The sequence below is a fragment of the Felis catus genome, chromosome X (genome assembly GCF_018350175.1).
Source record: "Felis catus isolate Fca126 chromosome X, F.catus_Fca126_mat1.0, whole genome shotgun sequence".
In the NCBI taxonomy this organism is placed as follows: domain Eukaryota; kingdom Metazoa; phylum Chordata; class Mammalia; order Carnivora; family Felidae; genus Felis; species Felis catus.
Window position 1 is genome coordinate 46,742,148 of NC_058386.1, and position 12,819 is coordinate 46,754,966.

At 43.0% G+C, this 12,819-nt stretch overlaps 1 protein-coding gene across 3 annotated transcripts in view; it reads right to left on the bottom strand.

Annotated features, from left to right (window-relative positions):
- Positions 1-583: 583 nt before the first annotated feature.
- Positions 584-12,819, bottom strand: part of PHF8 (PHD finger protein 8) — a 97,148-nt gene continuing 84,912 nt past the window's right edge. For all 3 annotated transcript variants that reach the window (XM_006943754.4, XM_006943755.5, XM_004000543.6), the window contains 3 exons: positions 8,879-8,988; positions 4,146-4,482; positions 584-3,211 (listed from right to left, as the gene is read on the bottom strand). In XM_006943754.4, the coding sequence (XP_006943816.1) occupies positions 3,123-3,211; positions 4,146-4,482; positions 8,879-8,988 (536 nt within the window). In that variant the 3' untranslated portion in view covers positions 584-3,122. The remainder of the gene's footprint in view (positions 3,212-4,145; positions 4,483-8,878; positions 8,989-12,819) is intronic.

A 12,819-nucleotide genomic window follows, 5' to 3' on the forward strand; every position in this document is an offset into this window, starting at 1 on the left:
ATGTTTGATGCTAGAAGGTTTCTTCGCCTCTGTTTTCTGATCAGTAGGATGAGGACATCAGTGAGGATTAAATGAATCAATATACATAGAACACTAAGAGAAGTGTCTAGCACAAGGAAATGATCATGATGTGTTAGCTCTAATAATTCTATCTTATCCCTTGCACTGGACCTAAACACAGTAATCAAGTTCAGCCTGGAGGAGCATGTCAGATAAAGAGAGAGGGAAGAAAAACAAAACACCAAAATTCCATATTCAAAGACAATACAGGTATGGCCACTAAGAACAGCCCATGAAAGATATGGAAAGCCTTCCCAACAAACTTGCCAGGCCACTTTGAATTGTTGCCTCTTTCTTTTCTGCTCACTGTACTTCTGGTTATGTTTCTAATGTGTCAATTGTGTCTCTCATGAAAGCTGGGATTCTGTCCCCTCCCCACCTCAGGTGTAAGGTTGGGCACCAAGGAAGTGCTGAGTTCACAAAAGGGAGAGAAAGAGAAAATGTAAAGAGAAGGCGGCACTCCTGGACCCACCCCACCACCCACCACCACCACTACCACCACAAAAGAATGCCAAGCAAAGCATTTGCCAAGATAAATCACTTTTATCTATATAGGAAAGGGAGGATCTAAAAAAAATATAAATTACATTAGTAACACAACATAAGAAAAAAACAGGGGAAAAAACAACAGAGAAGTCTGTATGATGCTATTCTAACCTGTTTATAAAAAGGCCCTGCATCAGAAATTCACAATCCTACCCACTTCTAAAAATATATTTAGACATGTACAGAAGCGGTGGGCTTGTTTTTAAATTGTTTGCTTTTCTGTAAAAATATATTAAAGGTGAATAGAAATCCTCTCTCCCTGCCCCCTATCCAACCCCCAGCTCTGTGCTAGGGACTGGATACCAGAGGTTAACTCTCACCATGTTCTACACCTTAGTTACTACCACTCCAACCCCTCCCCAACTCACTTCACTTAGAACCTGAAACATTAAGAAAAAAAAAAAAAGAAAAGAAAAAGCACACTAGCCTCTTTGGAAAAGCATAACTCTGAGGGTAAACTTGCTTTTCATTTAAAACACAAAACAACATACAGGAGACTCTGAGAGCCCAACTAAACTAAATGGAAACCCAGTCAAATGGAAGTTGGGTTTCAGCTCCACAGAAACTTCTAACAAAGAAACAGAGGGGAAAGAGGCCTGGAACCAGGGGGATTTGCTAGCAATTAGCTGCCTTTGAAATATCAAGGGGGGAGGGTGTTAATGGGCAGAAGGGCTGGGGTCCTGGTCTTTGTTACAGCAGTCAGGCAGGGCCTAGTCAGGCAGTTGCCTACACAGGGACACAAACTGTTCCTCCTTCCCTCCCCTCACTACCCTCTGCTGCCTTGAAATCCCCAAGAAGAGCAAAGCTGGGTGGAAACAGAGGGGAGGGGAGTGGGGACCTCACGTTCTGGGGCGGGGGGGAGGTAGCCAGGCTTTTTGCCTTTGGTGTGACTAGATGGAGGACTGCATGGCCCCTGGGGTCCCCAAAATAAAAAAAAGGAATGGGGTTAAGGGGCCCCTGATTCCAAATGAGGAGAGTAGATGTGGGGCTGTAGAGAAAACAAAGAAACTGGAGACACAAAGACAACAAGGGCAGCCTCACATACTCCCATAGCCTGCAGTGGTAGCTAATAAATTCCCCAGAAGCACTGGGCAAACTGGGGTGAGGTTAAAGTGGGGAGTAGAGGACAAGGATGCACTCCACTTGGGCAGTACCAAAATGGAGGGAGTGGGGCATTATCCATCCAGTCCAGGTTGCCAGAGAGGCAGGACAAACTGAGGTGGAGGGAGACAGTGGAGGAGGAGGGGTTGGGCACTGTCTGGACAATACAGACATCCACAAAGGGAAGACAGGGAGGGGAGGATCAGATGATCTGCTCCTTTACAGATGGGCATCTCCTCTCCCAGGTAAGGCTCTCGAATAGCCCATCTGTACTCTGCTTGAGTATTGACCTGATGTCTGGGAGCACAAAGGCCCAGAAGCGAAGATGTGAGTTCTGAGGTCTTCTTTAGACCAAGACCTTAGGTGGGGAAAGGAGGGAGGCTCCTGATGGAGAACCCAGAGGTGAGCTGTCCTGTCACATCCTTTCCAGAAGGTCCAGGCTGTGCTCTGTGGTACAGGTGAAGAGAGCAGGCTGTACGTAGGGCCAGAGTTATCTGCTTCAGTGGTAGGAACTTTCATACTGTTGGAAGATCACCTGTTGGGGCCCAGCTATAGCCACATGGATAATGTTCTGCAGGACCTCAAAATCCAGGCAAATCCCTGAAGCTCACCCTGGGACAGGGGACCTCATCGGTAGCCACCCAAAAGTAGCTTCCTCCAATGGGCTACAAAGTCATGGTCAAAGGCTTGGGTGTTGGTCCTCTCCCCACCTTTAGACATGACAGAAATCTCTCTTCTTCCCAAAGATGAATGAAGTCAGCCCACAGCCTTTCTAGTCCACCTCTGGAAATGGCCCCTACTGGGGCAATAAGGAGACTCCAGGCCCTCTTCTTTATTTTCATGATGCATTTGGCAAGAGGGGAAAGAGGCTAGACCCTTCTCCCAGGAACGAATCTGGAATGGGATATGTCCACTTGGCTGGGGGGCAGAAGGGGAAGAACATATGGGCAAAGGTGGACAGGCTTCTGCAGACAGGGCTGGAGTTGTGGGAAGTGTTGAGCACTGGGAACTCCATAATCAGGGAAATAGCAAGGGGCCCAGGCTCACTTTGTTTCTCTTCATCCTGCCTCCTAGCTCTAAGTGGGGATGCGAGTATAGGGCAGATAAGGCTGGTAAAAAAGAAACAGGTTGAAGCAGCAGAAGAAGGTTCTGGTCAGCCAGAAACCTCTCCCATTTACCTGCTAGTCAGAGGTATGGAGAAGGAAGGCAGGATGCTCTAGTGGAAGTAGAAAAGGGAGTTAGGGGAGTTGGTGAAGGGGCCCTTTGGGGAGTCCGTGCCTTTGGTCAGTTCCAAGAAAGCAGGACAATGCGCCTCAGCACCTTGTCCGGGGCAGATAGGATCCAGGAGTGCCCCGAGAGTTGACGATGGAGAAGGCAATGGGGGTGAAGGGGAGAGGGGCAGGACACTAGGGGGCTCACAGAAGTAGTTTGCCATTTCTGTGGATTTTCAGGATACGGCCAAGTCTCTGCTTTGCTGTGGCCAGGCCCTTTTTAGGACGCTTTCCTGTGGGGAAAAGAGAGGCAAGTAAAGGCTATGGCAAGGGCTTCAGCAACAACTCCAGCACCATCTATATTTGTTCTACCCCCCTCCTCTGTTCCTTTGCCCACAGAGTGTCCCCATTCTTATACTGGCTCCAGGCACATCTTGGGCAAGAGGCCCTTCTTAACTACTTCCATCATGCCTTGGCGCTTCCTCCTATGACCTCCTGCAGCAGCTATCTACTCCCTGATTAGCCTGTCTGATTCCTTTTCCTCATTGATTTATTTGGTCCCAATCATTTTCCTTCCTAAATTCTGCAGGGATGTGGTAATGCCTCCCTGTCCTCTTATCCTGACCATGGAGACTGGAAAAGTGCCTGGTTAGTGATTATAGCTCAGTGTCCTGGAAGGTGGCATTCCCACGGCCTTGTTTCATTAGCAACCCTCATCTTCATCATCCAATGCCACACTGACTTCACCACCCTTGAGCTGCATACTCTAGGGACTGGGCTTTGAAGGCCAGAGTGAGGAAAAAGAGAGCTTGAGTCATGCCCCCCCCATTGCCTCTTCCTCTCTCTCCCCACATCAAATCACTTCCCATGTCCACTGTGACCTCCTCCATATTTGATCAATTTATCTTCTCCCCCTTCATTCCCTCTGCTATAGCCCCAGCTTCTCTTCACTGCAGCCTGAAACCTGTGTATATGTCTCCTCCCTAGACTTCTCACCCACTGCCCACCCTCCACTCTGGTCATCAGAAGGCTCTTTCTAAACCCACATCTGAAATGCCCCTGTTTAACATCAGTTAACGTCCCTTCGTTGCCTAAGAGATCAAATACAAGCGCCTTAGGTTGACCATCAGTATCCCTCCCAGGTATTCTCATCTACCAGGGTACTTAGGGTTTGGAGCTGGTGACCCTAAGATCCTACTCAGTTCTGCAACCATATGGCAGCTGTACCTTGTCCTGCTTGATTGCTCTGGGAGCCAACTGAAGGGCGCCGCTGGGTCAAGAAGACGCCAGGGGCCATGGGTGTGGTGCTGCGGTTTGCCTGGGCCATACCAAAGGCATTGGGACGAGCCGTATATTCGTGGTCAGCAAGACTTCCTGAGAGGGCCTCTTGTTTAGGCTCAGGAGGAGGCAGGGGCGAGGAGGAGGTGAGAAGCTGGGGTGTAGTCGCCAGAGTTGGGGCTGGCGCTGCCATGCTGAGATTGGACTCTTGAGGTTGAGGCTGTTCTACCTCCTTCAACAAAGGCTTCTTCTTGATGTATTTCTTCTTCTGGGCCTTCTGCAGCTCCTGAAACATAAGCCAAGTGGGAGGGGAAAATTCAGGAGTGGAGAAGAGAGAATTGCCCAAAAAGGAAACTAGACACTGGTAGATGTGGTTCTACAACTCTCCCCACCCCAAGTCTAGTCTGGATGTTATGTATACAAAACACACAGACCTTCCATCACCTGAGGTCATCTCTTTGGTACCATCCACCCTTAAGTTATCACTGCCACTAACCAGTACAGTGGTAACAGAAGGGTAAATGAGTTCAGAGACTTGGGTTTTGGTCCTAGCATTGCCATTTATGAGGTGGACTATGGATACTTCTAATAAGAATAGCTACATTTATGTCGGCACCTAAGGCCCTTTATACAGTTGACCCTTGAACAACGTAAGGGTTAGGGTAGTACTAACCTCCCATGCAGGCGAAAATCCACATTTTGACTCCCCAAAAACTTAACTACTAATAGCCTATTGTTGACTGGAAGCCTTACTGATACTTACTGATAACATAAATAGTTGATTAACATATATTTTGTATGTTATACATATTATATACTGTATCTTTTGTTTTTTAATATAATTTATTGTCAAATTGGTTTCCATACAACACCCAGTGCTCATCCCAACAAGTGCCCTCCTCAATGCCCATCACCCACCTTCCCCTCTCCCCTATCCACCCTCAGTTTGTTCTCTGTATGTAAGAGTCTCTTATGGTTTGCCTCCCTCCCTCTCTGTTTGTAACTTTTTTCCCCTTCCCCTCCCCCATGGTCTTCTGTTAAGTTTCTCAAGATCCACATAGGAGTGAAAACATATGCTCTCTGTCTTTCTCTGACTGACTTACAATAAAGGCAGAGAAAAGAAAATATCAGGAAAATCCTAAGGAAGAGAAAATACATTTACAGTACTACACTTAAAAAAAAAAAAAAATCTACGTATAAGTGGACCTGTGCAGTTCAAACCTGTGTTGTGCAAGGGCCAACAGTCTGCTTAACTTCATTTAATCCTCAGAGTAGCCCTGAGAAGGAAAATCCCTCAGTTTATAGAAGAGAAAACTGAGGTGCAGGGATATTAAGTAGTTTGAGCCCAAAGCCTCACAGGTGAAGAACTGCTAGGTCCAGGATTAAGCCAGGTCTATCTGAATACCCACCCTGTACACTTCTCAAAAAGGAACTCTGAGAGTGAAAGAGGAGTAGCTTTGGAATAAAATAAAATTTTTAAAAAAACAAAGAAAAACAAAAACAAAAAAAAAACCCAAACAAACAAACAAAAACTGGGGCTCAAATATAGGCTTGTGCTCCCTGAGTGGGATGACCTCATCAAGTTACTAACCTTTGTGAATCTCAATTGCCTCATCTGTAAAATGGGCCAAATAAATCTGTTTTTCAGGGTTGTCAGAGAGATTAAATAAAATAATGATGTAAAAACACTTAGCACATAGTAGGTACTCAGCAAGTGGTGAACTATTGCTCTATCTTCATATCTTACAAGGTTTCTCTTATTTTTGCTGGTCTTTTAATAGAGGACTTGGCAATCCTCCAGGCCACTAGGTCTTAAAACCTCAATTCTGGATGGGAGAGATGAATAAGAAGTTATGGCACTTCTCCCAACATCTTGGATTTCATCCATCCATTGCTCTATGGAGCTACTATCCACTGTGTAGTGGGTACCTGTAGAGTGGGCATCTGGAGCCCTGAGAACCTGGAAAGGTGGTGCTAAGAGCATGTGAACGACTTCACCTTCTGAAATGCTACACAGCCTCACAGACCAACTCAGTGATTACATTTCTTTGCCTTGGCAGCACGGGCCTACTCCTGCCAGGCTGTGGCTACAATAGGAATTTCTGGGGGATAAGAATAATAATATTAGTAATACAGGCCAGGTACTGTTCTACAATTTAACTCATTTAATATTCAGAAGAAGTATGAGAAGAAAGAATTAAAATCACATTTTGAGAAGAAACTGTGGCACAGAGAGATTAAGTCATTTTCCCAAGGTTATAGGACCAATATGTGACCAAGCTGGGATTCAGACCTAAGCCACTGGGCTTCAGAATCACTTTTCTCAGCCATACTGCTATTCCACCCATACCAGAAACTGCATTTCTGCCCCCATTTCTCTCATCTGAATCCAGAGATTATCTATTCACACCTAGGTCAAGTAGCTGAAATTTTTCTACCTTTGCTGCCAATCTCCTCATGTAATTCATCCAGATGAATTACAGAAGACTAGACTGTTTTATGACAGGATCACTTACGCTTGCCAATTTCCTTGCTCAGAAGCCTGTTAGCAGGTCTTCACCCAAGTTCAAACTTCCCAGTCTGACATTCATGGTCTTCTACAGTCTGGCCATTCATCCCTATCCAACCCATAATGATTACACTGAGAAGCTAACACGTCTATGGTACTTACTCTGTGACAAGTGCCATGCTCTGAGCTTTTCCATATATTACCTCATCTAATCCTCAAAGTTTATGAGGAAACTGAGGCATAGAGAAATTAAGTAACTTGCTAAAGTGGTAGAGTGAAGATTCAAAGTCAGGCAGGTTAGTTCTACAATCCATTTTTTAATCTGAATTTATCTTACCCTATTCCGTATGAAGCCTCCAATCCAGAAAAGATCTACCCATTTATTTATTCATCCATCCATTCCTTCATTCATTCACCCAACACTGACTAAACACATGTTTAGTATAGTGGGGATACCAAATTAAATTAGATATATCCCCACCCTTCAGGCACTTACAGTTTAATAAGGAACACAGAAAAGCACACTTATGACTGTTAAGAGAGAATGCTACAGAAGCACAGAAGACTACTGTAATAAATTGGTGGTAGCTGGTATGAAGGTGTGTTAGGTAAGGCATCCGAAAGGGATAATTCCCAGTGGGCAGAGGAACAACCTGTGCAAAGGCAGAGGCATGAGACACTGTGATACACGCTAAGTGAACTTCAAGTATCATGGTACAATAGTATAGCTGGTGTGAAGGGCATGTATGAGGGGCTGGTAGGAGGTTAGGGAGGAGAGGTGACCAGAGAACAAATTAAGAGGGCCTTGTGTGCTTTGCTAAGGATTTCCCTTCTCCTAGAATGCCTTTCTGTTCCTTCCAAAAGCTCAGCCTACAAAACGCCTCCCAGATTCAAATCCTCTTCTTTCAAGTCATCCCTCATCAACCAAAACAGAAGTGAGCTCCTTAGAAGGCACTAAAAATAGTTTTCACAGCTTTAATTAATGTATCTGTTTATTTAAAGCAGTAGAACATTCCCCTCCCCCACTTTTTTTCCAGATTACATCTAACATGGCACTAGGATATATATAACAGAGGGAAGTTCTGGTCAGAGATGGCCTACCTGCCCTGCTTGGTCTCTGCTAACTCCCAACAACAGCCTCTGAGACATTTCTAAGCAACTCGAGCGCTCCATATAACAGCATATTTAAAACATCGTTCTATTAAATTTTATTGAGATAGGATATGATTATTAAATTCTATAAACATTTAACTATTTTATTGAAATAGCAAGTAACATGAAATTTGAAGTTAGAGGATATGAGTTTGAATCTTGTCTCCTCCATTTACTGGCTGTATTATCCTGGACTAGTCACTTAAAGACAGCCTCATTTTCTTCACCTGTAAAATGATGAAAATATCACCTATTGAACAGGGCTACTGGGCAGATTACATGAGACGTTGTACATGGAAGCCCCTAACATAAAAGCAGATACCCAACAAATGCTCTAAGCAATAGTGTGTGGCATGAAGAGCCAAGAAGATGTTGATAAGGAGAGAACCAGAAAATTCAACTCCAACTGTTCCCAGGGTTGCTGAGTGCAGTATATACATTAGAGAACTTTGTAAACTGTAACCTGCTAGGAGGTAATTTAATTCTAGTGAAGTGACCCTTTAGGACAAAAACTAGTGGGTGAAGTTTTCTTGGGCAGCAGGGGCTGAAGATTAAGGCAATAATATTTGGCACAGAGGACAAGGAAAGCCTCTCCCCCAAAATCAAAATCCAATACTGGTTGGGTGGCAGAGAACTTGAGTACACTCAGCTAGTAACCTCCTCGGGGTTCCATCTGATGGCAAATGCTCTCATTCAAGGACAGCCCTGGTCCTTCCCACCTAACAGGTTTTTACACACCTAGAAAGGCAAGTGATATCAACAAGAGCTTTTCTCTGGCCCCCTATTTCCTTTCATCCTAAATCATGTCAACTGTGTGATCTGTGGAAGTAGCTTGTCATCGAGTTGGGCTGTGAAGGATATAGGAGGAGCCTAGGATAATGCCATATATAAAGATCAAAGGCTACCCACCCACTCCCCGATGAGACAACAGTGGGAACCTATCAGCCTGAAGGTCTCAGTTTTAAGGCTCTAAGGAAACTGGGGTCAGTAGCAAGGCCACTGCCTAGATGTCAGCACCTACCTGCTGGGCTAGTTTTGCAGCTGCTGCAGCCAAGCCCGTCTCAATGGAAGCTACCCGGGTCCCCTCACGCACAGGACGGTCCTGCTTTGGTAGAGTTGGGGTCACACGGGCTGCAGAGGAAACAGGATGAAAACATTTATCTGAATGTCAACCATATTCCCTACCTCTGAGCCTCCCCAAAGGTGGTCTCACTGGTCCCCCTGCTTATAGCTTTTTAGAAAGTTAGATTTTGTTTCCCATCAGGGAAGAAGCTAATTTACAAATCCTCAAAGAACACAATGCACACACTGATTACAGGGTAAAAGTTAACTTCCCTGAATTGGCATTTAAGGTTGTCCATGGTCTGCTCCTGGCCTACTTACCTCCTCAACCTTATTTCTACATCCATATTCTCACCTTCTCTAAACAGAATGGCTTATTATACCTCCAGAATAAGTACAGCTCATCCTCTCTCCCTGTGCCTTCATCCTCACCATCCATACTGCCTAGAGTACCCTCTTCCCTTTGTCCCCCACTTCAAAACTTGCCTATCCTTCAAAGGCAAGCTGAAATCAACTTTCTATACAAAACCTCTAGGACCTCTCTGGCTCACACCGACTTCTCCCTCTCCTGAACTTACAATACATACAAGTCACTCAATATATATTATGTACCATCTTGTCTCATTCCCTAACATTGATGTGCTGCTGTGTGTGTTATGTGGTCAACCAAACAGGCTATGAATTCCTGAAAAAGGCTGTCTTCTTGTATAACCTTTTTATAGTGCCATAAGAATCTTGAATCAAAAAATAGTTACTTATCCCACATTTTACATAGGAAGTATACTTCAGGATAACCAAATGGCCCCATATGATGAAGGCAAACTCTTCTTTATAGAATGCCAGCTAATAAATGGAATGACAGAATTAGAAAATCACAGGTTTGCAAGGCCTAATAAAACAATTGATTCTAGGGCACTGGATATTCACACAGTACCTAAGTATTACCTCACATACTACTTGTAGTCTCAAGAAGGAAAAAAACTAGCTTTATGACAGTAAGATCCTATCACCCCCTTAACTAAGCATATTTTTTTTATTAAAAAAAAATCTTTTTTAATGTTTATTTATTTTGAGGGAGAGAGAGAGACAGAATATGAGCAGGGGAGGGTCAGAGAGAGAGGGAGACACAGAATCCGAAGGAGGCTCCAGGCTCCAACCTGTCAGCACAGCGCCTGATGCAGGGCTCGAACCCACAAACCGCAAGATCATGACCTGAGCTGAAGATGGACGCTTAACTGACTGAGCCACCGAGGCGCCCCCCCCCCTTAGGTAAGTATTAACCTGATTGTTACTAATAGTGAGACAGCTGACTTCATGTGCCTCCTGATACAGTGCAATATGAAATTCACAGCATCACCTGGGAAGTAGTTTTGCCAAAGACCTAAAATCAAGTAAGTGGTTCATATTACTTCCAGTTTTTAGGAAATGAAGAGATAAGACAACAAGTTAAATGACAACATGAGAAAACAATCAGACATTCTACAAGATAACTGGCCTGTTTCATTAAAAAGACAATGTCACAAGGAAACAAATCTAGAAGGTGCGATGTGTTACAATTACACTAGCTTTTACAATAATCAACAGCATAAAACAAAAAAGGGGGAATGCTCTAGGTTAAGAAAGACTCAAAAGGTATGACAGCCAAATACTTTGTGAACTCTGTTAGATCCTGATTTAAACAAATCCACTGTAAAAATACCTTTTTTGGTTAGACAATTGAGGAAAATTGATTATGGACTTAGTATTAGATCATGGATAGGAATTATCACATTATTAATTTTGTTATGTATGATAATAGGATTATGGTTATATGAGAAAATGTATTTTTTTAGAGATGCTTATTAAAGTACATTGGAAGTGAGGAATGACACAATATTTAGGATCTGCTTTAAAGCACTGACAATTTTGATAAAAAGAAAATAGATGAATCAAACATAGCAAAATCTTGGTAACTGTTGATTCTTAGTGGTGGGTGTATGGGAATTTATTGTACTATTCTATTTTTAATTAAAGAAAAAAGTCAGTGTCAAAGGAAAAAAAAGAGGTGGTGTTGGGTATTGACCTAGATTTAAAGATTCCTTGGTTAGCTATTATTATTATTATAAAAAGACTTTCCGTATAAGCAGTATGCAGATTACAGAATAAGCAATTCAAAAGGCTGAAGTCCTCTCTTTATAAAGGTGACATTTGTTTAAAAATGATGTGAAGCAAATGTAGCAAAAGTGTTAATGTGCAATTTTGGTTAGAGATTCTTGGATATATTTTATATTGTTCTCTATAGTTTTGTTATGTGTGGTGGTTTTAAAACAAGGCCTCAAATTCTTTGACATTGTTCCTATTGGTAGGTGAGGTCTTATGTTCCCTCCCATTGAATTTCAGCAGGCTTATTTGTAGCCTATAGAATGTGGTGAAGGTAACACTGCCTGACTTCCCAGGCTAGGTCAGAAAAGGCAATTTCAGTTTCTGCATTGCTTGCTAGAACACACACTTTGAGCCCTGAGCAGGCATGGAAGAAGTTCGATTGCCTTGAGGCCACCAGGCAATGAGGAAGCTAGTCACATGGAGAGGCCACATGTTGGCACTATGCTTGGCAGTTCTAGTCCTTGAGTCTTCCCAGCCTAGGCACCAGATATGTAAGTTAGTGACACCTCAGATGATTCAAACTCTTGGCCATCAAGAAACCCCCTCAGCTTTCTAATTTTCCCAGATAAGGCCCCATACTATATGGAGTAGAGACAAGCTACCCTTACTGTACCCTTTCCAAATGCCTGACCTGTATAATACATGAGAAAGTTCTTGTTTTAAGCTGGAAAAAAAAACCCTCCTTCAGTGAACCTGGATTTTGAGGAAAAAATACTATAAAAGACATTTTGTGGGGCACAGTGGAGAAAATTTAATGATGGACTGGGTATTAGATGATCTTAAGGAATTATTAACTGTTAAGTACAACAAAGGTAATATGGTTACGTAGGAGGGTGTCCTTAGGCGATATTGAAGTATTAAGGGGTAAAATATCATGTTATGGCTGCACACTACTTTGAAGTGGCTCAGCAAAAGCTAGAAGATAAATGAACAAAGCAAATACAGCAAAATATACTGAGAATATAGGTGTTTGTGTACTATCTTTCTACATTTATGTATGTTTGAAATCTGTCATCATAAAAAATTTTAAATGACTGAGACTAAGAGATTATAACAACCCAATGAAATGTTTAGTCCTTGAAAACATCCTGATTTGAATACACAAATTATAAGATACTTTTGGTACAACGGGGGGGGGGGGGGACATTTGAATAAGGATTTGGTATTAAATGACGTTAGAAAATAAATGTTATTTGACTTAGGTGTCATAAAATGGTACCATGGTTATACAAGAAAATGTCATTTTCATAGCAAAGCACACTGAACTATTTGGTATGTCATGATGGATGGCAATAGCAAGAATGACAAAGTTAAGGACTTCCAAAAACACACTCCTGAATTAAGACAATGAAAAACTGGTAAAAATTGTCAGAAAAAAACTTTCAGAACTCTGGATAATTAGCTAAAGGCTTACAGCAACCCTCTAGTGAATTCTAGTAGGGAAGTGAAGACTGTGAAACGGGTGAGAAGGACACTTTTTATTGTATATCCACATGTACTTTTTGCCTTCCTGGAGTTTATACAATTATTATTATATTTTAATGTTTATTTATTTATTTTTGAGAGAGCACACAAGTGGGGAAGGGGCAGAGTGTGGGGGAGACAGATGATCTGAAGCAGGCTCTGTGCTGATAGAAGAGAGCCCGATGCAGGGCTTGAACTCATGAACCGTTGAGATCATGACCTGAGCCGAAGTCAGACACTTAACTGACTGAGCCACCCAAATGCCTGCCCTTTTGGGCATCGTCGGAGATCCAT